The sequence below is a fragment of the Opisthocomus hoazin genome, chromosome W (genome assembly GCF_030867145.1).
Source record: "Opisthocomus hoazin isolate bOpiHoa1 chromosome W, bOpiHoa1.hap1, whole genome shotgun sequence".
Taxonomy (NCBI): domain Eukaryota; kingdom Metazoa; phylum Chordata; class Aves; order Opisthocomiformes; family Opisthocomidae; genus Opisthocomus; species Opisthocomus hoazin.
In genome coordinates this window covers 44,113,856-44,129,480 of record NC_134453.1, presented here as the reverse complement: position 1 = coordinate 44,129,480, position 15,625 = coordinate 44,113,856, and the positions used below count along the sequence as shown (strand labels likewise).

General features: G+C 45.8%; 1 protein-coding gene across 3 annotated transcripts in view; it reads right to left on the bottom strand.

Moving 5' to 3' along the window:
* The window catches only part of LOC142365452 (kinesin-like protein KIF2A), a 134,367-nt gene extending 119,057 nt beyond the window's left edge, over window positions 1-15,310 (bottom strand). For all 3 annotated transcript variants that reach the window (XM_075446283.1, XM_075446284.1, XM_075446285.1), the window contains exon 1: window positions 15,007-15,310. In XM_075446283.1, coding sequence (XP_075302398.1) covers window positions 15,007-15,070 — 64 coding nt within the window. In that variant the 5' untranslated portion in view covers window positions 15,071-15,310. The remainder of the gene's footprint in view (window positions 1-15,006) is intronic.
* Between the last annotated feature and the right edge of the window lie 315 nt (window positions 15,311-15,625).

Below are 15,625 nucleotides of genomic sequence, written 5' to 3'. Positions count from 1 at the left end.
TACAAAGGTTACATTTTGCATTTATCGGTAAGATACAAAACCCATTGCTGTTCAGTGCCATAACTCAGTTATGGTACATGCTTCAACAGCGGCAAGAACCACTATTTGTAGCTCATATTAGAAGTCATACTTCCATGCCTGGGGGCCTAACAAGGTAACCACCGTGCGGACCAACTAGTGACAGCCACTCCCGTACAACTGTCCACAAGCTTTGATGCTGCACGAGCAGCGCATGATTTTTTCCATCAGTGTGCGGCAGCGCTGCAATGACAGTTTTCATTATCTAAAGCAGATGCGCGTGCTATTGTTGCAGCCTGCCCTGACTGTGCGAGACTCACTCCTATACAGGATGGTGGTGTAAATCCTCGAGGTCTACAGCCCAGACAACTTTGGCAAACCGATGTGACCGAGTTGCCCCAGTTTGGGCGTTTGAAGCACATCCATGTCTCTGTCGATACGTGTTCGGCTGCCATCTGGGCAACAGCAGCTACTTCTACCAATGCCAAAGCAACCCAACGACATTGGGCGCAAGCCTTTGCTGTGTTGGGAGTACCTGAACAAATTAAAACTGACAATGGCCCAGCCTACAGGTCTCAGGTGGTGGCCCGTTTCCTTCAGCGGTGGGGTGTTAAGCATGTACGGGGCATCCCATACAACTCCACCAGTCAAGCTATTGTTGAGCGTTCCCATTGCTTACTAAAAGATCATTTAAATATTTTAAAAAAGGGGGGAGAGCAATCCCCGATAGACTGTCTACACAAAACCCTTTTTGTCCTGAATTGGTTGAATGTTAGAGGAGGTCATAGTGACCTCCCAGCTGTTCGGCACGGGGGAACAAACAAAAATGTCTATGACAATGATGTGGTGTTAGTAACGGTATTCCGCCCGGATAAAGGGGTTTGGGAAGGTCCAGTACGACTACTCACTTGGGGGAGGGGATATGCTTGTATTTCTACAGATAATGGATAGACGGAGTGGGTGCCAGCAAAATGGATCAAACCCATCTTGAATGAACACGGAAGAAGAAGGGGAGGTGATAAAAACACAGTGGGCCCGGTTAACAAAGATGCTACATCCTGACAATGTATAGCTGTTATCTGTACTATCTGACGAGTGTCAATATGAGTGCCTGCTTTCTAGGGCTCCGGAGTTAAGTTTTGGAGAGTGAATTATCTTGCTCCTTTCTGGTAGTAGAGTTTGGGTACCCAGGTAGGACCCTGCTCTTGAACATCAATGGTCCCAGGGATCGCAGGACCTCCAGCCGGCACCGAGGGATTCTCGGGGAGAACCTCTGATCACTGGACCAAAAAGTTCTGAGCAGGGACTATTAATAAGACAAAGGCATTCTTCCAGTATTTATTTTTGTTGCCTGCCTGCTGTCTGTTCATAAGTCTTTGTAATATTTGGATTTATGTTGAAAACTTGGTGTGCCTGTGTGTCTGTGTGTGTGTGTGTGGTCGCGACCATAAATGTGTGATTTTATGTGTTTGTTGTCATAGTGTTTGTATTTCTGTGTTCTGATGGATTTATTTGGTTTTTGTGATCTAATGGATTTGTCTGGACTAAGTAACTGCCTTTGCATCTTCTGGTTTGGTAAGTTTTCCGGGTTCTGCCTTTAGACTATTGTATCTGCATTCTGATTTATTGAGGCTGCGGAAGTATTTGATGCAGCAGGAAACAGATGGGGAATTTCTGGCTGGTTAATGTCACTAATCAAAATATTATTGCTTATTGTTGTAATGATTATGGCAGTGCTTATGTTGGTCCCATGTATAATACGCATAACACAAGAGGCACTAGAGGTAACTGTGAAGAAAATTTTTGTGATGCAACTAACACAAATTGAGCAAATGTTTTTAAGGTTTTATGTTTTTATGATAAGATAGCTTAGCTTTTTTGAAAAGAAAAAGGGGGAGATGTTGGGGTCCATGTAGCTTGAGAATTAGCATGACTAGGCCGCTTAAGCAAAACAGCATGATTCAACAGGCTTGCTGGAAAAGACAGCTAAGAATAGCCATTGATAGCAAAAACAAGATGTGTTCAAGGACGTGGAGGCAGTCTGTTGCTATTGGCGTTAGTGCATAGTTACCAATTATAAGGGAATGTGGGGCGTGTGAACAGTGTGTGATTTATGTCTGTAGCCTATCCGATGTAAGCGTAATCGTGTGTACAGATATGAAAAATGTGTATAACCGCAGAAGCGAGGGAATAAAAGTATCTGACTGTGCATCTTACCAATGCGTGTGAGGATCGTTCCCGTCCCTTCACGGATGTTGAGACCCGGCAGTGGGCTAGCTCCTACATCGTATAAGAATTGGCACCAAGCTTGGGTAAGTGTAAATCTTGTGATAAAAAGTGATACTGTGTATCTAGGAGGCGAGAAGCGCAGTGTCCTAAGTGCCTTCCCCGGACCCCACGGTTTTATAGTTGGGAAAGAACTCACCAAGAAATTGAGGCAGTGAAGCTGGTGTCTGGAAGGGAAAATTTGATTCCGGAAATTTGGGATGTGTGGGAGAAAGATTGGGAGGAAACTATAACGAACTGTAAGAAGCGATTCACGTGGAAACTTATTAAAAGAATAGCAAAGGACAAATTAAAGGGGCAAGAAGTCATGAAATGGGTAACAATCAGGGAGGAATTTTGAAAAACGAGTCCTTCAGGCTGTGTGCTCGCTCACTGGAAAGACATTGTTGGGACCGGAGGAATAGAAAGTAAAAGGACCCTTATCAAATATTGCAATCAATGGTGGCCTCGATATAAATTGGAAGATGGGGCCAAGTGGTCATTAAATGGGTCAATAGACTATAATACTCTCTTGCAATTAATGGTGTTTTTGAGGAGAGAAGGAAAAGGAGATGAAGTCTCATATGCAAATATGTTTTTCACCCTCCGAAACCATCCGGAGTGACAAAGGGACTGTGGAATGATACCTCCACAGGACCCCATGGTACTCACACTTGAGCGAGAAAATAATAAAGAACTCAGAGGTAAACTGAGGCAGCGTTGTTCGGCATGTAGTATTGGGCAAAGATGTACTCATCTAACTGACTTGTTTAAGCCTCCCCCTCAACCACAGGAACAGGATGCAAACTCAGATGAAATCCCCACTCCTCCAGACAGCCCTGTATCTTCCCGGACTATGATTTCTCCCTCCAAGACCCGAAGTGGGATGCTAACAGGTCTGCTCACATGGAGAAATTGCAGTCATACCAAGAGTGGATTTTTAAAGAAATGGAAAGGGCCATTCCCAGAACCATAAATTGGTCAGCTTTATATGCAGTTAAACAGGGTTCTTCCAAGTCCCCATCCGAATTCCTGGATCGATTCAGGGATGTAATACACCGTAACACACTGCTGGACCCTAGGTCAAAGGTAGGAATACAACAACTAGTCTCCCTAGACTCCCTTCTGGCCAGTCCATGATTTCTTCCAGAATTCCTGGGCGACTGGCGTTTCCCATTCAGGCCTGCTGTGTGATCAGTGCGACCTACTTACTCCAGACATCTTCAGTGGCATGATGCGCAGAGGGGAACCTCTCTTTGAACATCCAGCCAATAACTGGCGGTCGTGGTGCTAAGAGGAGCTGTGCTTCTGATAGAGGGGATTGTAAGAAATGTGAAACTATAAAAAAAAGCCTTAATATTTTCTAGTTTTTAGTAGTCTTTAGTACTGCAACTTGTATTTCTGCATGCATAGGGATCTAACGATGTAACTGTTACACTAATCCCTGTTTTCTCATTAAGGAATGTAGTAGAAGGACATGGGCACAAGCTATCACTTAGTCGTTAGACAAAATAATTAAGTGAAACAAAAGTGGTCTTGGTTCTCAGCAAATAATTGGGATAATTGTGGGATAAAAGAAACTCCTAAATAATTCTACTCCAGACAGCTCGGCCTTGGGAGGGCAAATGCCATAAGCTACAGAGATAAGGAGGCACCAAGAGAGCAACAAGACCGGAGCAAAACAACCTGAAGGACATGATGTACGTGATCCTAGAACTGAGTTTGCGTAGAAACAAATGTCAATCAGTGAACAGCGTGATGAAGAGGATGGGCCTTCATCTTGGGACCCCCGAAGACCACCCAAAGATGCTAACAGACATGCGTGAAAGATATTTACATATGCTAATTAGTTCCTAGAAATATAATTAATATTTACATGTGTGATTGTATTTAACCTGAAGCAACAGGGTGTCTGGTGCGCATGTTTGGAGGAGAAATTCCCCGTGTGCCCGGCGCCGCAATAAAGAATACCTGCTTAACAGTATACATTGTACTGTTAGGATTTTCCTACCGGATCTTCGAATGAATTTGGCACCCCAGATGGGACCCACTCTGTTCGGCTGCGGGATCCGGTAAGAACAGGACCCCCTTGGGCCCTCGGGAGCCTTTTCCCGAAGGGGCTCCTCGCCTTATCTGGATCACCGCGGGAACAGACAAGGACCATCCGTGAGTAAAGGTATTCTTTTACTACTCTTTACTAGCAAGGGGTTCGAGTCCCCTAAGTCGAATTTAATTACGCAAGAAGAGTATACCGGGCTGCTAGCGCCTTAGAGGTATACAGGGGTTCAAGCCCCCACTGTAGGGGTTTGAGTCCCCACTTGACTGATATATGGATCATTATTCTGGAAATTGACTACGATTCTGGCAAACGGTTCGGATTGCAGTAACTCCGGGTTAAAATTGTGTGACTCTGTGTGAGGCCTCTGTGTGAATGGGACATACAAACAAGGGTGAGTGTGGAGTTTTGACCTGCAGTTCTGTTCTCCCGCGAGGGAAGCAGCTGGTGAAAAACGAAGCGTAAGAAAATAGTGAATGCTTATTTTAAATAATTATCCCATTGTTGTTATCGACGGAATACTACTAGTGATAATCATAATAGTATGTTGTATTTGTTATAAGTGTCGTACAACGTTCCGGTGTAAAATCGCGGTTTGTGGACTCCTGGCTGGACGAGAGGGGACATAGTTTGGTGCGTTGAGCAACCCAGGTTCCGATCTGGAAGTGAGCCTTGGAAGCGGCGGACACGGAACCCTGCTGGGAAGGCAGAGCGATGAGCTCGGGACACTGGAGCAGGGGGAACATCACCGTTTCCTGCCACACTGTCACTTCCTTCCTGCCACGTTGTTGTTTCCTGCCACAGTACTGTTTTCACTTCGAGATGCAGCTCTGCACCAATCACAACGAGTTGCAGTAGTTTTGCCTATATATGGGTTGGGGGTTTAACCATTCAGATGCTGTAATAGTTTTGCTATATAAACCTTGTTTTTGCTGACTAATAAAGGTGAACGATCATACTCATATTGGGGTCACATCGTTACAACGGATCCGTAACCCACGCCAACAAATCGGAAGAAATTGGAGGAGCGTACGGAGGATTTTATGTCACCCCCCCCTCTCCCTGATGCTGGGTCGGCTGCGGGAACCCCCGCCCGCGCAGATAGGGACGAGTCCTCTGATGAGGTGGAACGCCATCTAGCCGATCAGGTTCCATCACTGCTCGAACTCGTAGTAAGGTGGGACCCATCATCCAAGCCCCTTTAAGACAGGTGATGGGGCAGGGGGGGCCGACCCTGATAAGAACACCCTTAAGTAAAACAAGGTGCGACAGAGACCCCAACAGAATTCTTGGATAGATTACGAACAGCAGTGCGGAAATACACTACCATAGATCCAGCATCAGATGCAGCTAGACAGCAGTTGGTATCTCTATTTATAGGACAGGCTGATAATGATATTAGAAAGAAGCTGCAGAAACTTAAAGAACCAGATGTAAGGAATTTAGAGAAACTAGTGGAAGAGGCATGGCGAGTGTATCGTAACAGGGATGAGAAGAATAAGAAGAAAATGGGCCAGGGGAGACTAAAAATCAATCAGTGTGCTTGTTGTAAGGGATTCGGACATTGGCAAACGGAATGTCCACAGAAGAGAAAGGCACCCTGCCCCAGAATAGTCGCTGACCTACAGGATACTGAATGACGGGGACCTGGGGAATCCACCCTAGCGGATCCACTGGTTAATATAAAGCTAGGAAAACAGAATGTGGAATTTTTGGTAGACACTGGTGCGTCATTTTCTGTTTTAAATCAACAACTGATGCCTTTGGATAAGGATTTTATAACCTTTGTGGGTGCTACAGGCCAATCAGAAAAGGCATATTTTCTAAAACCATTAAAGTACAAATTAGGTAAGCACATTGGAATACACAGATTTTTGTACCTGCCTGGGGTCCCTAAGTCCCTTCTAGGATGAGACCTGTTGGAACAACTGAATGCCACAATAATTTTCAGAAAGGGACAAATAGAATTTAAAATTGAGGATACTAAATTAACTGAAATTCTGAGCCTGGCATTGATTCAAATTATAGAAAAAGAAAAAATACCTCAGGATATACTGGACCAAGTCTATCCAGGGGTATGGGCTTCGGGAACCCCAGGCAGAGCCAAAAATGCAGACCCAATAGAGATAAAATTGAAGCCTGGAGCTCGACCAGTTAAGATCAAACAATACCCCCTTAAGCTAGAGGACCGAAGAGGAATTAAGAAAATAATTGATAGTTTTATAAATTTTGGATTGTTAATAGAATGTGAATCTGAATACAACACCCCCATTTTGCCAGTGAAGAAGTCGGATGGGAAAAGTTACAGGTTAGTACAAGATTTGAGGGCAATTAATAAAATCGTGGAAGATCTCTACCCAGTAGTAGCTAATCCCTATGCCTTGTTGAATAAACTGGAAGATAGCCAGGGATGGTTTACCGTACTGGATTTAAAAGATGCCTTTTTCTATTTACCTCTGGCCTCAAACGATCAGAACCTATTCGCTTTTGAATGGGAAAATCCAGATTCTGGACGAAAAACCCAGTTAACTTGGACAGTGTTACCCCAAGGTTTCAAAAATAGCCCTACCATCTTTGGAAATCAGCTAGCTCGGGATCTCGAAAAATGGAATCCTCCGACACAAAAGGGGACTTTGTTACAATATGTCGATGATCTCCTCATCGCTGCAGAAACAGAGGGGGATTGCAAAAAATGGACAGTGAGTCTTCCCAATTTTCTGGGACTTAATGGTTATCGAGTTTCTCAACAGAAAGCTCAGATGATTCAACAAGTGATTTACCTTGGACTCAAAATCTCAAGAGGACAACGAGAACTGAAAAGAGAGAGGAAAGAAGCAATCTGCCGGACTCCAGAACCACAAACGGTAAAAGAATTAAGAACCTTTTTAGGAATGACAGGATGGTGTAGACTATGGATATATAATTATGGACTAATGGTAAAACCCTTGTATGAACTGTTGAAAAATAATGCCAGACAACTGATTTGGACCGGAGATGCAAAAAGGGCTTTTGAACAATTAAAAGGGGAACTTATGAGAGCCCCGGCTCTTGGACTTCCAAATGTTCTAAAACCCTTTTGGCTATTTTCTCACGAGAGACAAGGCATTGCCCTGGGAGTGCTCGCTCAACAGCTGGGGCCGCACAAGAGAGCAGAGGCATATTTCTCCAAGCAATTGGATGAGGTAAGCAAAGGATGGCCTGGGTGTCTGCGAGCTGTTGCAGCAGTTGTCCTTAACATTCAAGAAGCTCGTAAGTTCACTATGGGCCAGAAAATGACAGTCATAGTCTCACATACAGTTTCTGCAGTATTGGAACAAAAGGGGGGCCATTGGCTCTCACCATCCCGATTCCTAAAGTACCAGGCTATTTTGGTGGAACAAGATGATGTTAATATTGTAACAGCTAACATTGTAAATCCAGCATCTTTTCTTAGTAAAGATTCCACCACTATGAAACCTCTAACACACGACTGCTTGGAGACTATTGAAACAGTCTGTTCCAGCAGACCTGATTTAAAGGAGGAACCGTTGGAAAGCGCAGAGGACTCCTGGTTCACCGATGGAAGCAGCTTCATAAAAGACAGAGCTCGTAAAGCAGGGTATGCGGTAACCACCGCACACAAGGTAATCGAGGCAGAACCTTTACCTGCAGGTACGTCTGCTCAAAAGGCAGAGATAATCGCTTTAACCAGAGCCTTAGAATTGGCGAAAGGAAAGAAAATAAATATTTGGACAGACTCCAAATACGCCTTCGGGGTCGTCCATGTTCATGGAGCATTGTGGAAAGAACGAGGACTGCTCACAGCTCAAGGTAAACAGATCAAGCATGCAAAAGAAATCTTACAGCTTTTGGAAGCTAGAAATCTACCAGAACAAGTGGCAATAATGCATTGCAGAGGGCATCAAAAAGGTAACACTGACCAGGAACTGGGAAATAAACTAGCAGATCAAGAGGCAAAAAGGGCAGCAGAAAGAAATTCTGTAAAAACTTTGGCACTGGTACCAAACGGTGAACTCGTAAATACAGAAATGAAATTTAAATATTCAAAAGAAGATATGAAATTAGTAAAAGATTTGGGAACAAGTGAACAAGGTAAGATGTGTTTAACACCAGCTAATCGTATAGTTATACCTTCAAATCTATTATGGGAAGTAGTCAGAAAAGAACCTGTTTTTCCTAGCTCTTGTGATAGTAGGTGTATGTGTTTTGGCTTGCATAATGATTCAATGCTGCAAGTGCTGTAATCGATTATGTTGGGAATGTAAGAATGGACTGATCTGATGATTACTAAGACTTTTTGATCTAAAAGAAACAAAAGTCTTAGAAAGGGGGGGAATGATAGAGGGGATTGTAAGAAATGTGAAACTATAAAAAAAAGCCTTAATATTTTCTAGTTTTTAGTAGTCTTTAGTACTGCAACCTGTATTTCTGCATGCATAGGGATCTAACGATGTAACTGTTACACTAATCCCTGTTTTCTCATTAAGGAATGTAGTAGAAGGACATGGGCACAAGCTATCACTTAGTCGTTAGACAAAATAATTAAGTGAAACAAAAGTGGTCTTGGTTCTCAGCAAATAATTGGGGTAATTGTGGGATAAAAGAGACTCCTAAATAATTCTACTCCAGACAGCTCGGCCTTGGGAGGGCAAATGCCATAAGCTACAGAGATAAGGAGGCACCAAGAGAGCAACAAGACCGGAGCAAAACAACCTGAAGGACATGATGTACGTGATCCTAGAACTGAGTTTGCGTAGAAACAAATGTCAATCAGTGAACAGCGTGATGAAGAGGATGGGCCTTCATCTTGGGACCCCCGAAGACCACCCAAAGATGCTAACAGACATGCGTGAAAGATATTTACATATGCTAATTAGTTCCTAGAAATATAATTAATATTTACATGTGTGATTGTATTTAACCTGAAGCAACAGGGTGTCTGGTGCACACGTTTGGAGGAGAAATCCCCCGTGTGCCCGGCGCCGCAATAAGGAATACCTGCTTAACAGTATACATTGTACTGTGAGGTTTTTTGCTACCGGCTCTTCGAATCACTTCAGTGCCAGCCATTTCCGAAGGAACTCGAACTCCTTCATATGCTGCCAATAGCTCTTTCTCAGTTGGAGTACCAAGGTCTCAGATCCTTGGTATCCCTCACTGTTATGGGTTTGCATAGCAAGGTTTTGGTAGCAAGGGAGCTATAGGGGTGGCTTCTGTGAGAAGCTGCAAGAAGCTTCCCCCATGTCCAAAAGAGCCAATGCCAGCTGGCTTTAAGACGGACCCGCTGCTGGCCAAGGCCAAGCCAATCACCGACGGTGATAGCGCCTCTGTGATAAAATATTTAAGAAGGGGAAAACCTGTGGTGAGGCAGCAGTCGAGAGAGAGGAGTGAGACAATATGAGAGAAATAACTCTTCAGACACCAAGGTCACTGAGGAAGGAGGGGGAGGAGGTGCTCACAGAATCACAGAATGTTAGGGGTTGGAAGGGACCTCTGTGGGTCATCTAGTCCAACCCCCTGCCAAAGCAGGGTCTCCTACAGCAGGCTGCACAGGACCTTGTCCAGGCGGGTCTTGAATATCTCCAGAAAAGGAGACTCCACAACTTCCCTGGGCAACCTGTTCCAGTGCTCCATCACCCTCAAAGTGAAGAAGTTCTTCCTCATGTTCAGACGGAACTTTATATGCTTCATTTTGTGCCCATTGCCCCTTGTCCTGTCGCTCCAGGCGCTGGAGCAGAGATTTTTCCCCTGCAGCCCATGATGAAGAACATGGTGAGGCAGGCGGTTCTCCTTCAGTACATGGAGGTCCACCGTGGTGCAGATATCCACCTGAAGCCCATGGAAGACCCCACGTCGGAGCAGATGTATGTATGCATGAAGATGGCTTTGATCCCATGGGAAGCCTGTGCTGGAGCAGGCTACTGTCAGGACCTGTGAACCCGTGGAGAGAAAAGTGCCCACACTGGAGCAGGTTTACTGGCAGGACTTTTGACCCCATGGGGGACCCACGCTGGGGCAGTTTGTTAAGAGCTGCAGCCCATGGGAAGGACTCACATTGGAGAAGTTTGTGGAGAACTGTCTCTCCCATGAGAGGGACCTCACGCTGGAGCCAGGGAAGAGTGTGAGGAGTGCTCCCCCTGAGGAGGAAGGAGCGGCAGAGACAACATGTGATGAACTGACCGAAACCCCCATTTTGCCATCCCCTGAACCTCTTGGGGGGGGGGGGGGGGTAGGAGGTAGAAAAATGGGAGTGAAGTTATGTCCGGGAAGAGAAAAATAATAACAATAATACTAATAAAAGAATATACAAAGCGAGTGATGCACAGTGCAATTGCTCACCATCCAGAACCTGATGCCCGGCCCATTCCTGAGCCGCAATCCCTGCCCCCGGACAACTCCCCCAGTTTACATACTAAGTATGACATCATATGGTATCGAATATTCCTTTTGGATAGTTTGGGTCAGCTGTCCCGGCTGTGTGCCCTCCCAGCTTCTTGCGAAAATTAACTCTAACCCAGCAGAAACCAGGACATAACTGTACCTAGTTTATTATCCTTTATTTTTTTAGTTTTCAGTTTATTTTAAAGTTTTTAAGTTTATTTTTTAATGAAGCTTCTTAAGTTTAAAAAAATTTTTTAACTTTATTTTTATACTTTTATTTTTAAGTTTTCTCTTTCAAACACTGACAGCTTTCCTGTTCTTGTATTATGGAAATAAAAGGGCACAAGCTCATGATCTTTCTTTTTTACACTATTTGATGGTTAATCCCTAAAAATTCACCACTTTTCCCTTCCTGGAGGTTCTGTCAAATCTTCAGTCACTCTTCCAATTACAAGAACATCCCTTCTCCTCATGCCTGTTTTTCTGACACAGTTAGACCAGAACTGTATTCCCTCCCGCTTTCCAAATGAGCAAATACATAATTAATTTCTTTGTCCTTCTAGGTAGCCTTTCAGATCTACAAATAGAGAGAATAAGAACAGCCTGAGGAGGAAAGTGACAGAACACAATCAGACTGAAAAAGTAAAGGAAAAACACTAATCAGCCGACTAAAGGGCTGCAGGGCATAAGAGATTTATTCTATTTCAGCAAAAGACTGAATTTACGGAAAAAAAAAAAGTGAGATATTCTTTCTCCACATAGTTATACAGGTCTTTGTCATCATTAACTGGATAATGCACAAGAAGTGGAGATACAGGTGTAAGTTTACACATAAAGCAGTGGGCCATTATTATTTAAGTAAAGGGAATTCAATAACAGACAAATGTCCATATGTAGACCTCAACAAGGAGCATCTTCTGGCCAGGAGGAAACACCATTACAGCAGGTCCCACACCAACCTTCTGGCCACCTCTCTACTCCCCTAAGCTTCTGTATGATAAGGCACATTTTTCAAGGCTGGAAATGCAGTCCATTCTTAGCAATTCACAACCTAAAAAGAACAAGTTCTTTCCCATTTCCAAGATAGATTACCAAGGCATATTTCAAGTAACATACATAAATAATACTGTGTTTTGGTTTGGCCTGGATAAATGCCAGGTGCCCACCAAAACTGCTCTATCACTCCCCCTCCTCAAATGGACAGGGGAGAGGAAATATGATGAAAGGCTCGAGGGTCGAGACAAGGACAGGGAGAGATCACTCACCAATTACTGTCACGGACAAAACAGATTGAACTTGGGGAGAAAAGGGAGTTTAATTCATTACCAATCAAATCAGAGTAAGATAGTGAGAAATAAAACCACATCTTAAAACACCTTCCCCCCACCACTCCCTTCTTCCCGAGCTCAGCTTCACTCCCGTTTCTCTACCTCCTCCCCCCGAGCGGCACAGGGGGACGAGGAATGGGGGTTGTGGTCAGTTCATCACACTTTGTCTCGGCCACTCCTTCCTCCTCAGTGGGAGGACTCCTCACACTCTTCCCCAGCTCCAGCGTGAGGTCCCTCTCATGGGAGAGACAGTTCTCCACAAACTTCTCCAATGTGAGTCCTTCCCATGGGCTGCAGCTCTTAACAAACTGCCCCAGTGTGGGTCCTTCCCACAGGGTGCAGTCCTTCAGGAACAGGCTGCTCCAGTGTGGGTCCCCCATGGGGTCACAAGCCCTGCTAGCAAACCTGATCCAGCATGGGCTCCTCTCTCCACGGGTACGCAGGTCCTGGCAGGAGCCTGCTCCAGTGCGGGCTCCCCACGGAGTCACAGCCTCCTTCAGGCATCCACCTGCTCCGGCGTGGGGTCCCTTCCACGGACTACAGGTGGATATCTGCTCCACCACGGACCTCCATGGGCTGCAGAGGGACAGCCTGTCTCACCATGGTCTTCATCACGAGCTGCAAGGGAAGACTCTCTGCTCCAGCATCTCGAGCACCTCCTCCCCCCTCCTTCTTCACTAACCTTGGTGTCTGCAGAGTTGTTTCTCTCACATAGTCTCATTCCTCTCTCTCAGCTGCCTTTTTCCCGCAGTTTTTTTTCTTCCCCTTCTTAAATATGTTATCACAGAGGTGCTACCACCATTTCTGATTAGCTTGGCCTTGGCCAGCGGTGGGTCCGTCTTAGAGCCAACTGGCACTGGCTTTATCAGACATGGGGGAAGCTTCTGGCATCTTCTCACAGAAGCCACCCCTATAGCCCCCCCACTACCAAAACCTTGCCACGCAAACCCATAACATACTGAAATAATTAGTAAATTTCAGTATCAGAAATTATTATAAAAAGCCAAACTAGCTGACTTAGTATGCTCTTACATTACATGAACATAACTAATTATTCCAATTACAACTGGAAATATTACCTTCAACTCTAGACAACATTTGTACCAATGTTTACCCCTTGAGAAAAAACAGATACACGGCAAGCTGCTCTGCAGCATCAGTCCTTGAAAATGTTGGGTTTTATCCATACACTGTTTTTCATGTGGTTTTGGCCATGAGCCTTTCATTTGTACAACATCTATTTTCTATTCAGTCCTAAAAGAAATCTCTCATGAAACGCTTAAACCTAATTAGAACTTGTCAAAATGACAAAATATGTAACTTCTCTCCAGAATGTTCTGGTCACATTCTCGCATTTATTATGTTCTACATGTCTTTGCAATTTTGTTGTAATGAACAAGTATGACTTTTAACAATGATGTTTCACAAAAAAAAAAAAAAAAGCTATTCTGTTAGTTTTTCTTTTTTATTTAAAGAAAAATAAAGTTATCTAGAATTAATAAAGCTTTGTATTCAGAAAAGTGTTTAACATAACTGGTGGACAGATGGGAAAAAATGTATACTTTTTCAAATGACCCAATTAAACTAAAACTTTATTCTTATCTGGATTCATCAAATAAACAGGTAAATAAGGAAATTTTAAAGAATTATTATACTTACCTCTCAAAACAATATTTAGTTTTAATAAAGAACTTACTACAGACAAGACAACATGTGAAAAAAAGTCCAGACCAACACACCACTTTCTCCAAAAGTTTATTAAATGGTTTAATCATGCTTTCAGCCTAGGGTAGCTGGTATGATACACAGTCCTGATTCTACCTAGGATATAGTTCTTGGTAGAGAAGATCCAGGTATCTCACTGTTACTGAACCAAAAGATCATCCTTCTCATCTCCACGTCATCCTGGCCATACATTTCCTATACACTGATACTGTTGGGGTCAGTGTTGAAACACTGGAACGGGTTGCCCAGAGAGGTAGTGGAGGCCCCATCCCTGGAAACATTCAAGACCAGGTTGGACAGGGCTCTGAGCAACCTGATCTAGTTAGCGGTGTCCCTGCTTGCTTCAGGGGGGTTGGACTAGATGACCTCTAGGGGTCCCTTCCGACCCAAAACTTTCTATGATTCTAGGATTCTATGATTTCTAGACAGCACCATACATCCTCCTATTAAGAGATGCTTGGCAAGATGAGAAACACTGGATCCTCAATGGTGAAATAACAACTCATGGGCATAAATAGCAAGCATTCTTCTTATATTTTAATCATAAGGAATATCTGAAATAATAACATCAAGCTTTTTTGTCAAATGATGGAAGTATCCAAAGGCATTTCTGTCAGAGCATACTGTTGCATCATTTTTTCAGAACACAGCTCGTACGCCAGAGCAAACAAGAAGTTATTACATTGCATTGAAGGCCTTTCCTCCTTCCATCATCTCATCCCCTCCCCTAAGGCCCTCCCATCTCCCCGCCAAAACCTCCCCAGGCTTTCCTCCCCACCCACACCGTTCTTCCAAATCACCTCATCAACCCTATCCACAGCTACCCCCGCACGTCTCATTGCTCACCCCACACTTGTCCCGTTTTCCTCTCCCCCATGAGCCCATCCCATCCCTGCTTCATCCCCCTCGCACCCACCTCACGCTTCCCCCCCCATTTCAGCCCCCCACCCCGCCGCCGCCCCTCCCCGTCCCCAGCGGCGGCCGCCGCCGCTCGGGCCCCACGCAACCGCCCTCCGCCGCCGAGCGCGAGCGCTCCCCTGACAACCGCAGCGCGCGCCAGACTCGGCCACTCCCCGGCCCCACGCACAAAATGAGCTCCGCGCGCACAATGGGCCCCGTGCGCAGACCCCTCCCCGCCCCCCCGCGCCGCGCACCGGGGCGGTGGCGGCGCCCAGCCAGGGGCTGCGGCCGCTCCGCCGGGCCGGCCCCTCCCGCCGCCCCTGCCCCACTGACCATCGCTGCGCTTGATCTCCACGTAGATCCCTATCTGGATCTTGCCGAAGTTGGACGCTGCCATCGCTTCATGGGGCAGCCGGGGAGATCGGAGGCGCTGCCGACCGGGCGCACAGCAGCGGCGTCGATGGCAGCACCGACCGCGGCGACTCCGGGAAGGAAGGAAGGAAGGAAGGAAGGAAGGAAGGAAGGAAGGAAGGAAGGAAGGAAGGAAGGAAGGAAGGAAGGAAGGAAGGAAGGAAGGAAGGAAGGAAGGAAGGAAGGAAGGAAGGAAGGAAGGAAGGAAGGAAGGAAGGAAGGAAGGTGGGAGGGACGGACGGGGAGAGGGAGGCGGGGGGAAGAGAAAAAAGGCGCCGGCAGGATACAACAGGCGCTGGGAGCTGCTGCGCCTGTGCGGCTCACCGCGGCGTCACGGCAGGACTGGCTTAGGGGGAAGGCAGGGGCAGAAGTGCCGCCGCGGTCGTCCTCGCCGTCCGCCCTTCGCGGCATCTCGGCGGGGCTGGCACAAGATGGGCTCCCCGGCTATCCTGGGGCCGCCTTCCCGCTCGCTCGGGCCTGGGCCGGGAGAGGCTTATCCCAGCTACGGGCCGCCGGTGTGAGCCTCTCCTCTTGGCCCTGT